At 46.0% G+C, this 21,614-nt stretch overlaps 1 protein-coding gene across 1 annotated transcript in view; it reads right to left on the minus strand.

The window, feature by feature from the left end:
- Nucleotides 1-21,224, minus strand: part of IMPA2 (inositol monophosphatase 2) — a 46,762-nt gene extending 25,538 nt beyond the window's left edge. The window contains exon 1 of the mRNA XM_077492424.1: nucleotides 20,803-21,224. Within this exon, the coding sequence (XP_077348550.1) occupies nucleotides 20,803-20,964 (162 nt within the window). The 5' untranslated portion in view covers nucleotides 20,965-21,224. The remainder of the gene's footprint in view (nucleotides 1-20,802) is intronic.
- Between the last annotated feature and the right edge of the window lie 390 nt (nucleotides 21,225-21,614).

Genomic DNA, 21,614 nt, shown 5'->3' on the forward strand with positions numbered 1-21,614 from the left:
ACCATGCAGTAGTTTCCAGATGTCCTGGTTCTGCATACTTGATTCAGGTAAGTGAATCACAAAGTATTTAAAAAGGTAGAATGTGAGGAGTATACTAGCCAGGAAAATGGCATTTTCTAGAAAAAGGTCAGCAGTAGCAGAACCCCCCCCCCCCCCCCCCCCATTTTTGACATGTCCATGTCAAGACAAGGTTTAGTCTGTGGCACTAACATCTATTGCACAGTTAAAGGCAAAGTTCTCAGGAGCAAGCTATTAAAATGCTAAGCTCAGAGCTACGGAGTCAAGGGAAAGAGAAAGCACTGTGAGGGGGTTTGAATGAAAGAAACCACTTGCTCCTGTGATGTTGGGGGTGAACAGTAACACCTGGGATTGCCTTAGCAACAAGGCAAGATGGGATGTTGCCATCTAGAGTTTGTCAATCAGGCTTCAGGAGGTACGTAAATGGCCCACATCTATATATTATCCAACTTTGGACAAAGCCGCGAGCTTTGAGTCTAACTACAAATGCCCCTTATGCTGCGTACACATGATCGGATTTTCCGTCAAAAAAAACTTGGATGGTTTTTCAGATGGAATTCCGCTCAAGCTTGGCTTGCATACACGCGGTCACACAAAAGTTCTCTGAACCTTTGACCGTCAAGAATGCGGTGACGTACAACACCACGACGAGCCAAGAAAGTGAAGTTGAATGCTTCCGAGCATGTGTAGGAATTTTGCACATCGGAATTGCTGCAGACGATCTGAACTTTTTCCATCGGAAAAATAGAGTACCTGCTCTCAATCTTGCTGGTGGAAACTCCGCCAGCAAAAGTCCGATGGAGCATACACACGGTCGGAATTTCTGACCAAAAGCTCTCATCGGACTTTTGCTGGTGGGATTTCCAATGTGTGGTGGCCTTAAAGTAGAACCTTTGCCACAGAATTGTCATGAGCCATTCATAGATGATCATTGTAAACTGTCTCTTCTAAAAGGGTGAATACGTCAGTCCGTCCCCCCCCCCCAGGTAAATTTTCCCCATAGCTTTAGTCCTCTCTGGCCTTTATTGTTTATCTGCTCATCTCCGCACATTTTACAGTTCCAATATCAGATTTGTAAACTAGTGCCAAAACTGAACTACATATGGATCATTTTGTCGCCAACCTCACACTTACAGTATATCCACTTGCCGACCGCCGCACGCCGATGTACGTCGGCAGAATGGCACGGGCAGGCATAAGCACGTACATGTACGTGATTTGCCTCCCGCGGGTCGGGGGCCCGATCGGGCCCCCGCCCGGTGCCTGCGGCGGTCGGTTTTCGTTCGGGAGCGATCCCGGACGAGGGGACGGCCATTCATTCATGGCCACCCCCTCGCGATCGCTCCCGACGAATGGAAATCCCCGGTGACATCACTTCCTCTCCTGTAATGTAAACACAGGAGAGGAAGTGATGTATTCTCTCCTCCGTGTCGGTATTTTTCGTTCCGACACGGAGGAGAGCGGATCAGTGAGTTGCACCAACACATCCCACACACAGTAGAACATGCCAGGCACACTCACACCCCCCCTTTACCCCCCGATCACCCCCCCAATTACCCCTGCCCCCCCAGTCACAGTGACACCAATGTCATTTTTTTTTTTTATTTTTTTTTTTTTGCATTGGTGTCATTTGTGACTGTAATAACTGTTAGGGCAGTTAGGGTTAGCCCCCTTTAGTTCTAATGTACCCCCCTAACCCCCCCAATAAAGGTTTAACCCCGTGATCACCCCCCGTCGCCAGTGTCACTAAGGCTGGGTTCACATTGCAGCGGTTTATGAGAACGAATGTGATTCGCACCGCACTGCAGTGCAAATCACATCCGATCTCTGTGCGATTCGAGTTCAGCCATTCGCCGCACCCGCCGCACCCGCCACACCCGCCGCACCCGCCGCAAATTCGCACGGGACCCTTTTTTTGGCCCGCAGCAGAATCGGATCGCATGGGTGTTCACACCATGCGATCCGAGTTTGCAGATCGCACTGCGATATGCGAACTGATCTGGGGGTGTCAGTAACATTTCACTGACACTCCCAGCAGTTCGCATAGGGCAGTGTGAACTGCCGCCGGGAGGCATGCGATGCGGGAACCCGCCGCGGATTCGCGGCGTTTCCGCATCGCTCCAGTGTGAACCCAGCCTAATAAGCGATCATTTTTCTGATCGCCGTATTAGTGTCACAGGTGACGCTAGTTAGGCAGGTAGGTATTTAGGTTCGCCGCAGCTTTTTATAGCGCTAGGGACCCCCATATACTACCGCATAAAGCCCCCTGATTGCCCCCTAGTTAACCCTTTCACCAGTGATCACCATATAACTGTTACAGGTGACGCTGGTTGGTTAGTTATTTTTTTATAGTTTCAGGGCACCCGCCATTTATTACCTAATAAAGGTTTAACCCCCTGATCACCCGGCAGGTGTCATTTGTGACTAATAACTGTTAGGGCAGTTAGGGTTAGCCCCCTTTAGTTCTAAGGTACCCCCCTAACCCCCCCAATAAAGGTTTAACCCCGTGATCACCCCCCGTCGCCAGTGTCACTAAGGCTGGGTTCACATTGCAGCGGTTTATGAGAACGGATGTGATTCGCACCGCACTGCAGTGCAAATCACATCCGATCTCTGTGCGATTCGAGTTCAGCTATACAGATAGTATGGCTGAATTCGTGTCGCACCCGCCGCACCCGCCGCAAACTCGCACGGGACCCTTTTTTTGGTCCGCAGCAGAATCGGATCGCATGGGTGTTCACACCATGCGATCCAAGTTTGCAGATCGCACTGCGATATGCGAACTGATCTGGGGGTGTCATTAACATTTCACTGACACTCCCAGCAGTTCGCATAGGGCAGTGTGAACTGCCGCCGGGAGGCATGCGATGCGGGAACCCGCCGCGCATTCGTGGCGTTCCCGCATCGCTCCAGTGTGAACCCAGCCTAATAAGCGATCGTTTTTCTGATCGCTGTATTAGTGTCACAGGTGACGCTAGTTAGGCAGGTAGGTATTTAGGTTCGCCGCAGCTTTTTATAGCGCCAGGGACCCCCATATACTACCGCATAAAGCCCCCTGATTGCCCCCTAGTTAACCCTTTCACCAGTGATCACCATATAACTGTTACAGGTGACGCTGGTTGGTTAGTTATTTTTTTATAGTTTCAGGGCACCCGCCATTTATTACCTAGTCTCACTAGTGTACCCCTAAATTTAGGGGTGTCTACTTTCTAAAATGGGGTCATTTGGGGGGGGGGGTTTGTGCCATCTTGGCATTTTATGGCCTTCAAAACTGTAACGCCCTTAGAAAGCCTGAAGGCGGTGCTTGGTTTTTGGGGCCCCGTACGCGGCTAGGCTCCCAAAAAGTCCCACATATGTGGTATCCCCGTACTCAGGAGAAGCAGCAGAATTTATTTTGGGGTGTCATTTCACATATGCCCATGGCATGCGTGAGCAATATATCATTTAGTGACAACTTTGTGAAAAAAAAAAAAAGTTTGTAATTTTCCCGCAACTTGTGGCAAAATATAAAATATTCCATGGACTCAACATGCCTCTCAGCAAATAGCTTGGGGTGTCTACTTTCTAAAATGGGGTCATTTGTGGGGGTTTTGTGCCATCTTGGCATTTTATGGCCTTCAAAACTGTAATAGGTAGTGAGAAGTGAACTCAAAAAATTACGCCCTTAGAAAGCCTGAAGGCGGTGCTTGGTTTTCGGGGCCCCGTACGCGGCTAGGCTCCCAAAAAGTCCCACATATGTGGTATCCCCGTACTCAGGAGAAGCAGCAGAATTTATTTTGGGGTGTCATTTCACATATGCCCATGGCATGCATGAGCAATATATCATTTAGTGACAACTTTGTGAAAAAAAAAAAAAAAAAAAAAAAGTTTGTAATTTTCCCGCAACTTGTGGCAAAATATAAAATATTCCATGGACTCAACATGCCTCTCAGCAAATAGCTTGGGGTGTCTACTTTCTAAAATGGGGTCATTTGTGGGGGTTTTGTGCCATCTTGGCATTTTATGGCCTTCAAAACTGTAATAGGTAGTGAGAAGTGAACTCAAAAAATTACGCCCTTAGAAAGCCTGAAGGCGGTGCTTGGTTTTCGGGGCCCCGTACGCGGCTAGGCTCCCAAAAAGTCCCACATATGTGGTATCCCCGTACTCAGGAGAAGCAGCAGAATTTATTTTGGGGTGTCATTTCACATATGCCCATGGCATGCATGAGCAATATATCATTTAGTGACAACTTTGTGAAAAAAAAAAAAAAAAAAAAAAAGTTTGTAATTTTCCCGCAACTTGTGGCAAAATATAAAATATTCCATGGACTCAACATGCCTCTCAGCAAATAGCTTGGGGTGTCTACTTTCTAAAATGGGGTCATTTGTGGGGGTTTTGTGCCATCTTGGCATTTTATGGCCTTCAAAACTGTAATAGGTAGTGAGGCGTGAAATCAAAAATTTACGCCCTTAGAAAGCCTGAAGGCGGTGCTTGGTTTTCGGGGCCCTGTACGCGGCTAGGCTCCCAAAAAGTCCCACATATGTGGTATCCCCGTACTCAGGAGAAGCAGCAGAATTTATTTTGGGGTGTCATTTCACATACGCCCATAGCATGTGTGAGCAATATATCATTTAGTGACAACTTTGTGTAAAAAAAAAAAAAAAATTTTTTTTTTGTCATTATTCAATCGCTTGAGGCAAAAAAATAAAATATTCAATGGGCTCAACATGCCTCTTATCAATTTCCTTAGGGGGTCTACTTTCCAAAATGGGGTCATTTGGGGGGGTTTTGTACTGCCCTGTCATTTTAGCACCTCAAGAAATGAGATAGGCAGTCGTAAACTAAAAGCTGCGTAAATTCCAGAAAACGTACCTTAGTTTGTAGATGTGACAACTTTTGCGCAAACCAATAAATATACAATTATTGACTTTTTTTTTACCAAAGACATGTGGCTGAATACATTTTGGCCTAAATGTATGACTAAAATTGAGTTTATTGGATTTTTCTAATAACAAAAAGTAGAAAATATCATTTTTTTTCAAAATTTGCGGTCTTTTTACGTTTATATCGCAAAAAATAAAAATCGCAGAGGCAATCAAATACCATCAAAAGAAAGCTCTATTTGTGGGAAGAAAAGGACGCAAATTTTGTTTGGGTACAACATTGCATGACCGCGCAATTACCAGTTAAAGCAGCGCAGTGCCAAAGTGTAAAAAGACCTCTGGTCATTTACCAGCAAAATGGTCCGGTCTGAAAGTGGATATTTAGCATAATGGAGGCAAGAATTAATGCCAACTTTTCACATATGCGTGGCCGGTTTATGGTCAAGCACCAATGACTGGGAGCCGGGCTCCCGATTATGGTAATCACTGTGCAGTCAATCACAAAACAGAATAATCAGAAGCCCCTCTGACATAACGGCCCACTGAAAAGGGCGAATTGGCAGGGAATTACAATGAGATCTTACTAATGCTTTGTATATGGACAAAAATGATGTCTCTCCTAATATCTTATTTATTACAGGTACTTCTACAGCACTGTAAAGGATATACATGGACTACTGCAGTTAGCTACAATTTCTCAGCTGCAGCAATGAAAGCATCCCTTTACTATCTGGGGACTAGTGTATTAGTTAGTAACCTTCATACCATTGCTCTATACACACACACACACAACATATACAATTTCTAAGCAAAAAAAAAAAAAAAAGAAGGGGGGGAGGGGTCAGGGGACATACACGACACGTAAATTACTCTGGATAAGAAGTTGCTTTTGCTTTGATATATAAAATGTTGTACTGTTTTCATTATAGGCAGTGAGTACAGGTTTAACCTTGTGGGCTGTAGTGGGAAAAAAAAAATTAAAAATGCTTCACATGTTGTGGAAATAAACATGTAGACACACGAGAGATCAAATCCTGCTGTATTTACACACAGCATTTAGGTGCGATTTACAATTTTCTTTGATTCAGACTAGACTCTTGAACATATTTTGTACTTCGGCTCTTCAGCTGTTGTGTCAATATGCCCAAAAACTTGCATATTTTAATTTAAGATTTTCCATCAGAAAAAGTGGTTACATTTTTTTTAATTATTTATTATTTTTTGGGGGGATTTTGCATGTGCTGTCCTTTTGCAATAAAGGACATGCTCAATGAAGGAATGAGGGTGGGTTATGCAACAAGGTTTTATCCTTATTGTACTGCTGTAAAGGAGGATTGCACTATTAGGGCCGGTTCACACTGGGGGCGATGCGAGGCGACGCGACTTGCCTCACCGCGATCTGACAAGTCGCACCCGTTCTGTACAATGGAACCGTTCTGAGAGGAGCGACTCGAGTCGCTCCGACTCAGAAAAAAGGTTCCTGTACTACTTTTGGGCGACCTCGGGGCGACTTGCATTGACTTCTATACAGAAGTCATTTGCAAGTCGCCGCTGAGGTCGCGGCGAGGCAAGTCGGTGTCGCCTCGCATCGCCCCCTGTGTGAACCGGCCCTTACAGTCACTATTGGGGTTTATTTTTTTTTATTGTACTTTATTTCCCTGCCATACAGTGGGTATTTTACTTTTCAATTGTCTAATTTTGTCAGTATGTATTGTTATTTTTCATGTAATGCTAAAATCCTTCAATAAAGAAGAGGGATTCAAAAAAAAAAAAAAGGAACAAAATAAAATGTAACAAACATTTAGGCCGGGTTCATGCTTTTTCAGGTTGCAGTTTGCATACTGCAGGTGCATGTTGCGTGTTCCAATATATGCTTTTCAAAACAAAAAACTCTGCAAAACTGAAAACACTTTATAAAAAAAAAAAAAAAAAAAAAAAAAAAAAAAATGCATAGGTGTGAACCAGGCCTAAATGAGTTTTCAGTTTTGCAGAAACACCACAGTCCATTTAACATGGTTTCTTATGGATGTAGTTTACATCTGTGCATTTTATGGAAAGGGCCAGGGACTTCAATGGATCAAAAATGTGTATTTCGCAAAAAACGCAAAATGCACCTGGAATATGCAAACTGCAACTTGTATAGGTGTGAATCAGGCCTTAAAGCTGAATTTCAAGTTTGACAATTTTTATATAGTTTCACTGGCCCAGCTTAGGCAAACCTGTAGAATAAAAAAAAAAAATAAAAAATAAAAAAAAAAGGTGTCTAAGCGTTTATAAAAATCAAAAATTACACAATTACTCACAGCCGCACTGAGACACACTAAGGCTCCTTTCACACGGGGCGGATCAGTAATGATCCTCCCCGTGGATATCCGCTTGCACAGCGGGGATCACCGGAGCGATCTCCACTGAGCAGGCAGAGGACAGGTGTGTCTCTGCACACTGCGCAGGGACAGACCTGTCACAGCGCCGCTCTCACCTATGGGAGATCGGGTGATGACGGACCGCAGTGATCGGAGCGTCTCGGATGTCAGCGGACATGTCACCGCTAACATCAGACGCTCCATAGAGCTCTATGGAGCATCTGTTCAGGTCCGCCTCAAAACAAAAAAAAAAACTGACAGACGGACCTGAACGGATCGTTTGTGTGAAAGGACCCTAAGGCCAGCCATACACGTTTCAACAGGAACCGGCTAAGAATCGAACCATTAACGGACAGGCTGAATGTACCAATTTCAACTTGGATACAACCAGGCGGCTGTATACTCTTGCAAATACTAGTGGCTGCTATAGCCACTAGCAAAAATCACTGTCTGCTCCCAGTGGGGAAGGCTTAACCTGCCCCCCACCCCCACCTGAAGAAGACAAATTGCCTGGCAGGAGGGATTCCTGCACCAACACAGTGTCACAGTCCCTACCGTGCCATGCAGAGGTATTGAACCTATGACTGCATGTTTAGTGCTGCTGTTACTTTGCCTCTGAGCTACACCTCAGTTTCTTTCAGCCCGTTTTCCAGCTTTGCACAGTTCTGCATGAATACTAGGACCATACTCTGGATCTTGTTGCAATTAGTACCTTCCACTCCTGGTTCAGCTGAGGCAGTTTATCCAATCATCTGGGTATAAAGCACTGCCTCACTCCAAGGGCTTTGTCAGTTCATTGTCTCTATCATTGCCAAAGGTTCCTGTGTCTCTCGTTTTGCCCAAGTGGTCCTGTGTTCAAGTTACAGTGTTCCAAGACTGACCCCGGCTTCTGACCCTGGCTTGTTTATCGTTTATTCTGACTTCTGGAATCCTTGACTATGGCTTTACCTGGACAATCCTTTTGAAAATTCCTGTCAAGCCCCCGTGCACAGATTCACAGCTAAGGTAGCTTATCTCTTTGTTACCGTGGGCTGTGTCTATTTGCAAGGGTGAGCCTACATCTCTGTGCCATGGACTCCAACCTAGGCAAGCCCTTACACACGGTCTGTGTTGATGGGGGAATCAAGCCAGTTTCCTTCCTGCAACCCGTGTATAGCCAGCCTTAAATACTAGCGCATAAAGATTAAAGTACACAATGTTGCACTGTGTCTTTAGCTCTCTACTTCTGACTGGACGTTCCTGAACGTCCTGTCAGAAGTAGTGGGATCGCGCAGGTGTAATTTGCCCTCTGAGCCGCACGATGGCTGTGTCTAATCACAGCCATCGTAAGGTAAACAAAGGGGGGTGGGTGGCAGATGACAGGTGATCGCGCCGCCGCGTGCCCACGCAGCGGCGCGATCTCGATCTGCCGGAGAATGCAGAGAGTCCTAACAAGGAGAAACAGGAGAAATGAGCAGGCGCAGACATCCACCAGCAGCGCAGCACTCCAGGATGACATGCAGGCATCCACCAACAGCGCAGCACTCCAGGATAGGCAGGCATCCACCAGCAGTTCTGCAACCTTCCTAGAAGATAGGCCAGATGCTAGCAACGAAGCATCCCATCAACGAGGCAGTGCCCATACTAGCCTTCCAGATGTTCTACTGTATCAAACATGGCTGCCCGATACGTCAGTAGAACCTGTAATTCCCCTTTTTACATCCGAGCCAGGCCCTCAGATACAGACAGAAAATGTAACCACACTATTATTTTCATTTTTTACCAATGATCTCCTAACCGACATTGTGGAGCAATGTAATCTATACGCCAGCCAACATATAGCCAACAACCAAAGTTCTTCCTATGCCTGTCCTTTTGTTTGGAAACCCCTCACCATGGAAGAATTAAAAATTTTCCTTGGCCTAACAAAAAAATAAAAATAAAATGAAGTCCATTCCTACTGGTCTACCCAACCTATCCACCACATGCCGGTCTATTCATCTATGATGCCCAGAACCCGTTATGAGATGATCAAGAGATTTTTACATTTCAATAATACGCAATGCCTCCCTCGAAATCATCCCAGTTACGATAAATTATTAAAAATTCGGCCCCTAATCAATTTTTCCGCCAGTTTCAAGCAGACGTTTACCCCTGATAGAAATATTTGTGTAGATGAATCCCTATTACACTTCACTGGACGACTTGGAATACAACAATACATCCTCAGTAAAAGAGCCAGACGTGGGGTAAAATTTTATAAGGCCTGTGACAGGGCCACGGGTTACACATATGACTTTATAATTTATGAGGGAAAAGACCGACAGCTAAACTCCCCTGGATGCCCCACCTACATGGGAACAAGTGGCAAAATTGTCTGGCAGCTGATCCAACCATTACTTGGGAAAGGTTACCACCTATATGTAGACAATTTCTACACAAGTCTCCCACTTTTACGCCATCTGCACCTAAAGCAGACTGTGGCCTGTGGGACAGCACGGACCAACCGCAAAGGCTTCCCACAGACATTGGTCGCCAAGAAATTAAAACAGGGTGAAATGGCCAGTATGCGGACTGAAGAGGTACTAGCGCTGAAGTGGAGAGCTTTCCAAAATACACAATGACACCTTGGCAGAACTGCAGAGAAGAAAGGGCCCCATCCATGAGTATAACCTATACATGGGGGGGGGGGGGTGGTGGATATGAATGACCAGATGATGCAGCCCTACTTGGCCACCAGAAGATCACCGTTTTGGTACAAGAAAGTCGCCATTTATTTGATGCAACTAGCCATGTTCAATTCATATATTAATTTTTTCTAAGGGCACCCAAAGTTCCCTGACCTATCTAAAATTCCAAGAAGATGTTATCACAGCCCTTGTCTATCCCCATGGCCAACCCACTCAACTAATTCGCTCTGATGCAGTAGCCAAACTCCATGAAAGGCACTTTCCCGAAATCCTCCCTCCTACCCAAACAGGTCGCAAATCCCCCCCCCCCCCCCAAAAAAAAAAAAAAAAAAAAAAAAAAAAAAAAGTTGTTGTTGTGTGTGTTCAAGTAAAGGAATTCGCCACGACACCCGATACTACTGTCCAGACTGTCCCTCCCAGTCACGCCTCTGCATTGGAACTTGCTATCGAAGATATCATACTTCACTACACTATTAGCAAAGTGAAGATGATTTCTTTCCAGTTTCCACTTTCTGCCATTTCTGTGTATGATCCGGACTGTTAAAACGACTATGCCTCTGCCAAACATATTTCTGCCTTCAACGTGAATTGACCTTGGCCTTTTAAATTACCATGCTTTTTGCCTGCCTCCTGAACTGATCATTTGCCCTGCCACTGTACAGCACAGGGGTCTCACATGTGAGGGGCTCCAGAAAAAGTTTTCCGAGTAGAGAAAACATTTTTCTCCAGGTTTTTTTCGTTTTCTTGGATTAGGGTCTGGAGACTCGGAGGCTTCGTAGAGATTTGGGTGGGAAGAAGCCTCTACCCCTGTCCTCAGGTCTTACCTGATCAAGGCCCAATGTACAAAGTGCTGCCATCTGAACTGGCCCTGCCTGTGCCTGCCACCTGAACTGCCTGCTAAACCTTGGACTGTACTGAACCATGTTCATACTTTTGCATATCTGTCTGCTGCCTGGACAATTTCTGGACATTTCCTTTGGCTGTCTAGAAAATGCTTTGACTGCTCTGGAAAGGTATTCCTGTCCTGCTAAAACCACAGGTGAGCCTTTTTTTTACCCTTTGCTCAGCAGAATGTATTTTGGGGTGTAAATGCTATATGTTAGAAGCCTGAAGGTGCTACTTGCATGTTGGGCTTCTGTATGTGGCCAGGCTGTGGAAAAGTCTGACACATGGGGTATCGCCATACTCAGAATGACTAGCAGAATGTATTTTGGGGTGTCATTTTGGCCATGTACATGCTATGTGTTAGAAAGATGTTCTAAATTGACAACTTTGTGAGAAAAACTTGTGGAAAGAAATTACATGTTCAAAAGACTCATCATGCCTCATAGAATATACATTGGGTTGGTTTCTTTCCAAAATGGGGTCACTTTGTAGGTAATTCCATTGTCCTGGTGCTCCAGGGCCTTCAAAAACGTAATAGGTACTCAGGAAATGAAATGTGTAATTTATGCCTTTAGAACACCTGATGAGGCTACATGGATGTTGGGCCTCTGTATGTGGCCAGGATGTGGAAAAGTCTCACACATGGGGTATCGCCATACTCAGGACGAGTAGCAGAATGTATTTTGGGGTGTAATTGCAATTATACCTGCACCATGTGTGAGAAATAACTTGTAAATATGATAATTTAGTGAAGAAAAAAAAAAATACATATTTTTTTTTTTTTCCAAAGCATTGTGGGAGAAGAATTGCAACTTAAAAAAAAATCACTATGCCTCTTACCAAATACCGCAGACTGTCTTCTTTCCAAAAAGGGGTAATTTGGGGGGTTATTGTACTGTCCTGACATTTTAGGGCCTCAAGAAATGAGATAGGCCATCAGTGCATTAGGATTGATACATTTTCAATAATGCATAGCATGGCTTGTAGGCTCTATAACTTTCACACAAACCAATAATCATACACTTATCAGGTATTTTTTTTTACCAAAGACATGTAGTAGAATACATTTTGGCCTAAATGTTCGCCAAAATTCAATTTTTTTTGGTTTCTTTTAAAAGAGAAAGTAGAAATTATTTTTTTTTTTTCTTAATATTTGCTATTTTTTCGCTTATATTACAAAAAAATTTAAAATGAAGTGGCGAATAAATACCACCAAAAGAAAACTATTTGTGTGAACAAAATGATAAAAAAATTCATTTGGTTACAGTGTAGCATGACTAATTGTCAAAGTGAGAGAGCACTGAAAGCTGAAAATTGGTCTGGAAAGGAAGGGGATTTAAGTGTCCTGTATTGAGGTGGTTAAATACCACAATTAAATCGGATTGTGGCATCAAAAGTTTTTATTGGGCCTAAACCTCAAAAAAAAAAAAAAAAAAAAAAAAAAAAAAGTGAAAGCTAAGGAATATGTATCATTTTTCTCTGTGTATACAGCACCAGTATATTATGCAACATTACGTAACATCTCGGTCCCTCATTTACATCAGTCTGTGCATGGCTCTGATACAAGACCATGCACCATTACAGGAGCAAGAAAAATTCAAGCTGGTTGTTGTATTAGGATAGACTTTGGCGACGCTGCTTCCACGCAGGATCAGGAATGGGCTGTGTGCCTGTGAATGATTGTGTAAACTCACTGGCTTGAACATCAAACATTTCCTGCAGCCTTTAATTAATGTATAATACAGCCTGAAAAACTAACACAGCTACATCTCTGAATAATCTCTACTGTTCTGTTTTATAGCAATTATGAAAGTTCAAAGCCAACCTCCTGCCTTCATATGACAATCCTCACACACCAGGCAAGACTACTACAAGCCGCAACGGAATAAAGTAGGGGGCAACTGCCTCAATCACCTGTCAAAAGAGGGTACCTCTTTAGAATATATCTAAAAATGAATTTATTTTAATAAAAATTATCTTGAGAAGCAACATTCTGCCTGCAATCATCTGTAAAAGCTTTAACTCTGGTCTTTTGTAGTCTTAGGCCTCATTTACACAGGCATAAAGAGCCTTCTTGCGGCAAATATACTACAAATACCCGCGGCTAAGATCCTGGGGTTTTGATCATCAGCAGCCCAGAAGCCAAGGCCGTCCATGGCTGTAAATCCAGCGGTTACCTGAAGTAAGGGACAGGTGTCGGCCCCCCTGGCTGCACTATATCTGTCCCTAACCACAGGTCACATTGGTATTCGCATATCCAGTGCTTATGTCTGTTGAGACTGATGTCCTCCCCTGGAAGCAATCTATCCTTAAAGAGGAAGTAAACCCTGATGAGTTTACTTCCTCTTTCATTCCCTGCAAAGGCAAAGCATAATGGACTACTATGCATCGCATAGTAGTCCATTATGTGTCACTTACCTGACACAGAAGCCAGCGAAGTCGCCACTGTCCCCTGTAGTCCGCCGCATCCATCTTGTTGGTGGCGTCTCGCAGCTCCGCCGCTGTCATTCGGCGAAGCCGCGATGACGTCACTCCCGCGCATGCGCACGGGAGTCGACACGCGCGGCAGCTCCATTCTTGGAAAGCGTCAGATGTCAGCGGTGACATGTCCGCTGACATCCGACCCGCTCCGAAAAAAACTACTTTTCCATCAGTCATCGGATCGGGTGACGATGGACTCTGCGGTCCGTCGTCATTTGATCTCCCATAAGGGAGAGCGGTGCTCTGACAGGTCCATCCCTGCGCAGTGTGCAGAGACAGACCTGTCATCTGCCTGCTCAGCGGGGATTGATGGAGCGATCAGTGCTGAGCAAGCGGATGTTCACGGGGCAGATCATCACGGATCCATCCCGTGTGAAAGAGGCCTTACAGTCGTGGACAGACCCACCTCATTACAGCCCATAATTCAAGTGGAACCTGGCTCCCTCAATCAACGTTGATTATTTTTAATCCCCATGCTGCTAGCACTAGTAAATAGATATGATATACTTTCCTATTTACTGTTTTTTTTTTTTTTTTTAAGTTTAACATTTCTTCAGTTACTATCTGGATTCTTGCCTTGGCAAATGAGGTCCTACATCCCAGAAGTCTTCAGTAGAGGAGGAGAGGTTTTCTCAGCTAAGCACGCTCTCCTGAATGCATGCCTAAACTAAGGGCAGATGGATTCCAGAAAGTAAAATGTTACATTCATCATTTTCCCTTACTCAAGATGGCCACAGCCAGAAAGACTGGGGGCGGGGGGGATTGGTTTCAAAGCGATTTCTCAACCAAATAAAGCACAGAGACATGGATGGATGGGGGAGTTTTCTTTGACAATTTAAAAGGGAATTAAATAGTTTTCTGCATTTGTGATGCTCAAGTGCGGTGATGATCCTCTTTCAATTATGCAAGCTTAGCAGCTGCCAGTGATCAGACAACCTGGGATCCTGGCCATGGGTATTTGCAGAATATTTGCCATAGGCGAGCTCTTTTTTGCCCATGTGAATGAGGTCCTAAATGTATTTTGGTGGCCCAAGCGAACAGCACGCTTAAAGAGGAAGTAAACCCTGATGAGCTTACTTCCTCTTTCATTCCCTGCAAAGGCAAAGCATAACGGACTACTATGCATCGCATAGTAGTCCATTATCCACTTCCCGACCGGCGCACGACGATGTACGTCGACAGAATGGCACGGGCAGGCATAAGGGCTTACATGTACGTCCTTGCCTGCCCGCGGGTCGGGGGCCCGATCGGGCCCCCGCCCGGTGCCTGCGGCGGTCGGTATTCGTTCGGGAGCGATCCCGGACGAGGGGACGGCCATTCATTCATGGCCACCCCCTCGCGATCGCTCCCGACGAATGAAAATGCTCCGTGACATCACTTCCTCTCCTGTAATGTAAACACAGGAGAGGAAGTGATGTAATCTCTCCTCCGTGTCGGTATTTTTCGCTCCGACACCGAGGAGAGAGGATCGGTGAGTTGCACCAACACGACACTACACAGTAGAACATGCCAGGCACACTCACACCCCCCCCCCCCCCCCCCCAATTACCCCTGCCCCCCCAGTCACAGTGACACCAATGTCATTTTTTTTTTTTTTTTTTTTTGCATTGGTGTCATTTGTGACTGTAATAACTGTTAGGGCAGTTAGGGTTAGCCCCCTTTAGTTCTAATGTACCCCCCTAACCCCCCCAATAAAGGTTTAACCCCGTGATCACCCCCCGTCGCCAGTGTCACTAAGGTTGGGTTCACATTGCAGCGGTTTATGAGAATGGATGTGATTCGCACCGCACTGCAGTGCAAATCACATCCGATCTCTGTGCGATTCGAGTTCAGCCATACAGATAGTATGGCTGAATTCGCATCGCACCCGCCGCAAATTCGCACGGGACCCTTTTTTTGGCCCGCAGCAGAATCGGATCGCATGGGTGTTCACACCATGCGATCCGAGTTTGCAGATCGCACTGCGATATGCGAACTGATCTGGGGGTGTCATTAACATTTCACTGACACTCCCAGCAATTCGCATAGGGCAGTGTGAACTGCCGCCGGGAGGCATGCGATGCGGGAATCTGCCGCGGTTCGTGGCGTTCCCGCATCGCTCCAGTGTGAACCCAGCCTAATAAGCGATCGTTTTTCTGATCGCTGTATTAGTGTCACAGGTGACGCTAGTTAGGCAGGTAGGTATTTAGGTTCGCCGCAGCTTTTTATAGCGCCAGGGACCCCCATATACTACCGCATAAAGCCCCCTGATTGCCCCCTAGTTAACCCTTTCACCAGTGATCACCATATAACTGTTACAGGTGACGCTGGTTGGTTAGTTATTTTTTTATAGTTTCAGGGCACCCGCCATTTATTACCTAATAAAGGTTTAACCCCCTGATCACCCGGCGGGTGTCATTTGTGACTGTAATAACTGTTAGGGCAGTTAGGGTTAGCCCCCTTTAGTTCTAAGGTACCCCCCTAACCCCCCCCAATAAAGGTTTAACCCCGTGATCACCCCCCCGTCGCCAGCGTCACTAAGGCTGGGTTCACATTGCAGCGGTTTATGAGAACGGATGTGATTCGCACCGCACTGCAGTGCAAATCACATCCGATCTCTGTGCGATTCGAGTTCAGCCATACAGATAGTATGGCTGAATTCGTGTCGCACCCGCCGCAAACTAGCACGGGACCCTTTTTTTGGTCCGCAGCAGAATCGGATCGCATGGGTGTTCACACCATGCGATCCGAGTTTGCAGATCGCACTGCGATATGCGAACTGATCTGGGGGTGTCATTAACATTTCACTGACACTCCCAGCAGTTCGCATAGGGCAGTGTGAACTGCCGCCGGGAGGCATGCGATGCGGGAACCCGCCGCGGATTCGTGGCGTTCCCGCATCGCTTCAGTGTGAACCCAGCCTAATAAGCGATCGTTTTTCTGATCGCTGTATTAGTGTCACAGGTGACGCTAGTTAGGCAGGTAGGTATTTAGGTTCGCCGCAGCTTTTTATAGCGCCAGGGACCCCCATATACTACCGCATAAAGCCCCCTGATTGCCCCCTAGTTAACCCTTTCACCAGTGATCACCATATAACTGTTACAGGTAACGCTGGTTGGTTAGTTATTTTTTTTATAGTTTCAGGGCACCCGCCATTTATTACCTAGTCTCACTAGTGTACCCCTAAATTTAGGGGTGTCTACTTTCCAAAATGGGGTCATTTGGGGGGGGGTTTGTGCCATCTTGGCATTTTATGGCCTTCAAAACTGTAACGCCCTTAGAAAGCCTGAAGGCGGTGCTTGGTTTTCGGGGCCCCGTACGCGGCTAGGCTCCCAAAAAGTCCCACATATGTGGTATCTCCGTACTCAGGAGAAGCAGCAGAATTTATTTTGGGGTGTCATTTCACATATGCCCATGGCATGCGTGAGCAATATATCATTTAGTGACTACTTTGTGAAAAAAAAAAAAAAAAAAAAAAAAGTTTGTAATTTTCCCGCAACTTGTGGCAAAATATAAAATATTCCATGGACTCAACATGCCTCTCAGCAAATAGCTTGGGGTGTCTACTTTCTAAAATGGGGTCATTTGTGGGGGTTTTGTGCCATCTTGGCATTTTATGGCCTTCAAAACTGTAATAGGTAGTGAGAAGTGAACTCAAAAATTTACGCCCTTAGAAAGCCTGAAGGCGGTGCTTGGTTTTCGGGGCCCCGTACGCGGCTAGGCTCCCAAAAAGTCCCACATATGTGGTATCCCCGTACTCAGGAGAAGCAGCAGAATTTATTTTGGGGTGTCATTTCACATATGCCCATAGCATGTGTGAGCAATATATCATTTAGTGACAACTTTGTGTAAAAAAAAAAAAAAAAAAAAAAAAAAATTTTTTTTGTCATTATTCAATCGCTTGAGGCAAAAAAATAAAATATTCAATGGGCTCAACATGCCACTTATCAATTTCCTTAGGGTGTCTACTTTCCAAAATGGGGTCATTTGGGGGGGTTTTGTACTGCCCTGCCATTTTAGCACCTCAAGAAATGAGATAGGCAGTCGTAAGCTAAAAGCTGCGTAAATTCCAGAAAACGTACCTTAGTTTGTAGATGTGACAACTTTTGCGCAAACCAATAAATATACAATTATTGACTTTTTTTTTTACCAAAGACATGTGGCTGAATACATTTTGGCCTAAATGTATGACTAAAATTGAGTTTATTGGATTTCTAATAACAAAAAGTAGAAAATATCATTTTTTTTCAAAGTTTTCGGTCTTTTTACGTTTATATCGCAAAAAATAAAAATCGCAGAGGCAATCAAATACCATCAAAAGAAAGCTCTATTTGTGGGAAGAAAAGGACACAAATTTTGTTTGGGTACAACATTGCATGACCGCGCAATTACCAGTTAAAGCAGCGCAGTGCCAAATTGTAAAAAGACCTCTGGTCATTTACCAGCAAAATGGTCCGGTCTGAAAGTGGTTATGTGTCACTTACCTGACACAGGAGCCAGCGAAGTCACCGCTGTCCCCTGTAGTCTGGCGCATCCATCTTCTCGGTGGGGTCTCGCTGCTCCGCCGCTGTCATTCGGCAAAGCCGCGATGAGGTCACTCCCACGCATGCGCACGGGAGCCGACACGTGCTGCATCTTCGTCGTTTGACGATGCCGCGCTCAGTGCGCCTGCTTGCCGCTGTCTCTCGGCAAATATCTCCTAAACCGTGTAGGTTTAGGAGATATTTCTTGGACCTACAGGTAAGCCTTAATCTAGGCTTACCTGTAGGTCAAAGTGTGTTGTAAGGGTTTACAACCACTTTAAGCCCGTAAGGAAGGTAGTCTATGACTGTATGCGTGCACAAGAGACCTCATGAGGACACATTTAACAAATGTGTGACTGTCATTTAGAAAGTAAACAAACTTCATATATGTAGATTAGGTATTGAGAGACGTCAATTATCAAGGGAATTTCATGTAGAGATAGGTCTGGTCAGGCCAATCTATTGGGAGGACTCTGGGTGGAGAGCTAAAGGTTTTAGTATTGCCCTTGTCATGTAGGTCTTCTCATCTATCACATTCCACTATTCTGAAAATCTTCCCCATTTTATTATTCTTTAGTTTCTTTTTTCCCCCCTTAGTGTGCTTAGCTGTAATAAACCGTTCATTAGGAGTACCTTGGCAGCATAGCTATGTTCTGTGCAATTTGCCTCACCTATAAATCTACATGAAGTTTTGCTGGCATGTATAGACTATGGAAATCAGAAAAATAAAATGAGTTTAAGTGTGCAAGCTGCTGGCCATCCTGTGCTGGTGGTGGGGATCGGTGCCCTACTTTGTAACAAAGGCACTGTTTACCCCTTTTTTTCCCCCCCAAACTTTATTGAAAAACGTCAGTGACATTTCAATTATGTCCATCTACCATAGCAGGCCTGCACTGACATCAGATGAGCATTGGTTCTGTGGTTTGAGCATAGAAAACTATTGGCATTGTGATGACTGACCAATGTGGAATATCCCCAGTCATTGCACATGGTGCGAATGTGTTGCATGCATGGTCACAGGTGCAATGCTCTGTGGCAAAAATTACACTGCAAGTCACATTTGGCAGACATCACTTCCTGCCAAATGCAACCTACTGAGATGACTAGGACTGTGCCACGATCACGTGCCAGGTGCTTGAAAGTTCCACGTAAAGTCTTTTGGGATTAAAAAAAAAAAAAAACACACACACACACACACACACACACGGCATGTAGGTAGTTGATCCTCCCTCCAATAGCAGTCTATGGTGGGCAGTAGAGCACAAAGACAGCCAATGAGAACAAACCAACCTCTCACTGTGGCACTGCTGGGGAGTGTGGGCATATTGCTCTTCTTTCTGTTTCCTGGTGTCATGTGACATATCACATGACCAAGGAATGGGAAGTTTCATTCTTGCCCAGCAGGTGCCACTCTGATAAGTAGGTTTGAACTGAGGGTGAGGGGGTACAAGCTGCCCTAGACCTCCTCTCTTCCTCAGAACCTCCCCCTTTCCAAGAGCATCTAAACCCCCCAGATCCCTCTAGTTCCAGTACCCCACATAACCCAGCTCGCTTGCCCTCCTTCATCCCACATACAAATGCCAAAAGTAGTACTCCTCAGACTGACATTACCAACACAGGGGCATTTTTCCTTCCAGGGACACCGCCAATCCAAGGACATTTTTTCCCCTTCCAGTGACACTGTGCATCCCGCAATTAGCCCCACGATTTGGCATTTTCATCCTGGGCACCCCGGTGTCTTGTTGAATACTGTTACCGATCGGATCGTGTCCGCCCTGTACTGTGCTTGCACAGTAAGGAGGACACAGGAGACACCGAAGGTCTCCTTAGATGAATGGCGCCTGTGCACTTAATAGTACCTTCTGCCCTGTGTCCAGGTTCAAGCCCCACCATCCAAATGGACATAGAGCTAGAATAAAAATATGGCGAGCAAAGCGAGACCCTGCCCGAAAGCATGGAGAGCCCGCGAGGGGCCCTGCTACAAAGTGCTGTTTTATATCCTCTAAGTCCACTTGGATGGGGGAGGGGGGGCTTGAACCTAGCCTCAGGGCAGAAGGTACTATTAAGTGCGCAGGCGCCGTTCATCCTCAAAGACTTTTGGTGTCTCCTTGTCCTCTGTACCGCGCAAGCGCTATGCCTGCGCAGTATAGGGCGGACACTATCCGATGAGAGGACACTTCTCGTCAGAACACCGACACTATCATCTGGTATCACCTCCCCAACACCAGGAACCCGCTGCTCTACTGCAGATGGCTTTCTAGAGGGCCAGTGACGTCCGCCGCTCATGTGAACGAGTCCTGATTTACCCTTTCCATGTATGTACATGTTAGTTCCAATGCCAAACAATGAAGGGACTTTTATGTGTACATTTGGTGATTTGCTGGGTATTTATTGGTGTACGAGGGACCCACTAAACCTGAGGGGCCCCCTGAGGTCTATATGTGGCCCTGACGGTAAAGCTGACCATACACTAACATTTTGACCAACATTGGTTTGATGTTCAGTTGATTGGATTGCAGGGCTGGTGCAAGAATTTTTGACACCCTAAGCAAAACCTCATTTTGCCACTGCCCCCCCTTGACTCCACCGCTGACTCCAATCCCTTTGCTCTGCCCATGTATAACCCACTTTTTTAATGAAGCGCCCATCAAATGCAATTTACCAGGACCCATCAATGAGTGTTTGCTTGCTTCCTTTCATTCGGGACACACAAAGTCCTCCGCCGCTGCTCCTCTGACACTATGTGCAAACACAGCAGCAGCTGCCTGCTGATGCTGAGACGTAGTTGCTTATTGCAGAGAGAAGAGAGTAGGAACACCAGTGGCCGAGCGCCCTATGCAGCTGCCTAGTGGTAGCACCGGCCCTGTTGGATTGTGTATCAGACCATTTCATATTGGACAGAACAGACACTGCCCTACTGGTGTCTATTACCATGGGGGTCCCATTTCCCAGGCAGCCCTGATGTGTATGTGATGATGAAGGTCAGTGATCAGGATGACCCCAGTACAGGGTAGGCTCTCACCTGGCCAGCTTGGAGGGCTAGCTGTACAGCGGTGTCCATACACTCCCTCCAGGGGTCCTCAGCCTGGCCCTGCTCCCCTTTGCTCTGGGGATCATCATGGAGCCTGCGCTCATCTCCGGCCACTGTGTGCTGCTGCCTGCCAGCTCCTTCACAGGGCTTCATGTCTCCCCCTTCCTTCCTTGTGAGCGGGGACGTTCCTGTGTAATTGCAGCTGTGATCGGGGACAAACAAGGAGCCTAGGCGTCTTCCTCCGGAGGGGGGTCATCCACCTGTGTGTGATGGTATGAGCGCCGTGTACAAGCAGACATACAGCTCCGTATGAAGACGATGCACAGCGATGGACAGACAACACTCTCTCCTCCCCCACACTCCTCCGATGATTCTCAGCAGCACCCTCTGCCTCTCACTCTCATCGCTTTTGTTATTACTCCTACTCTCCTCCCCTTCCCGTCTGGACCGCCCCCTGCTGTCCTGTCCTATAGCATCAATACAATCACCGCCCACCCTGCCAGGAGCTCACGGGTAGGATGGTTTGTGGCAGCGCCGCCCCCACTGCCTTGTCCATACAGTAGTACCAATACAATCACCGCCTACTCTGACAAGAGCTCACAGATTGGTCGTTTGTGAGCAGGACCGCCTCCCACTGCCCCGTTTTATAGATTATAAAATACCCGCCCACTCTGCCGGAGGTCACGGATTGGTCATTTGGGGTCAGGTCACACGTAACCTGTACTGAGTCTGGTATAAGACTTTGGGTACTATGTCTATTTATAGAAGGCCTTATACTATAGGGGGGCTATTCATAGAACATC

This window comes from Lithobates pipiens, unplaced genomic scaffold (genome assembly GCF_037356315.1).
Source record: "Lithobates pipiens isolate NorthernLeopardFrog02 unplaced genomic scaffold, aLitPip1_a1.2 Scaffold_19, whole genome shotgun sequence".
NCBI lineage: Eukaryota > Metazoa > Chordata > Amphibia > Anura > Ranidae > Lithobates > Lithobates pipiens.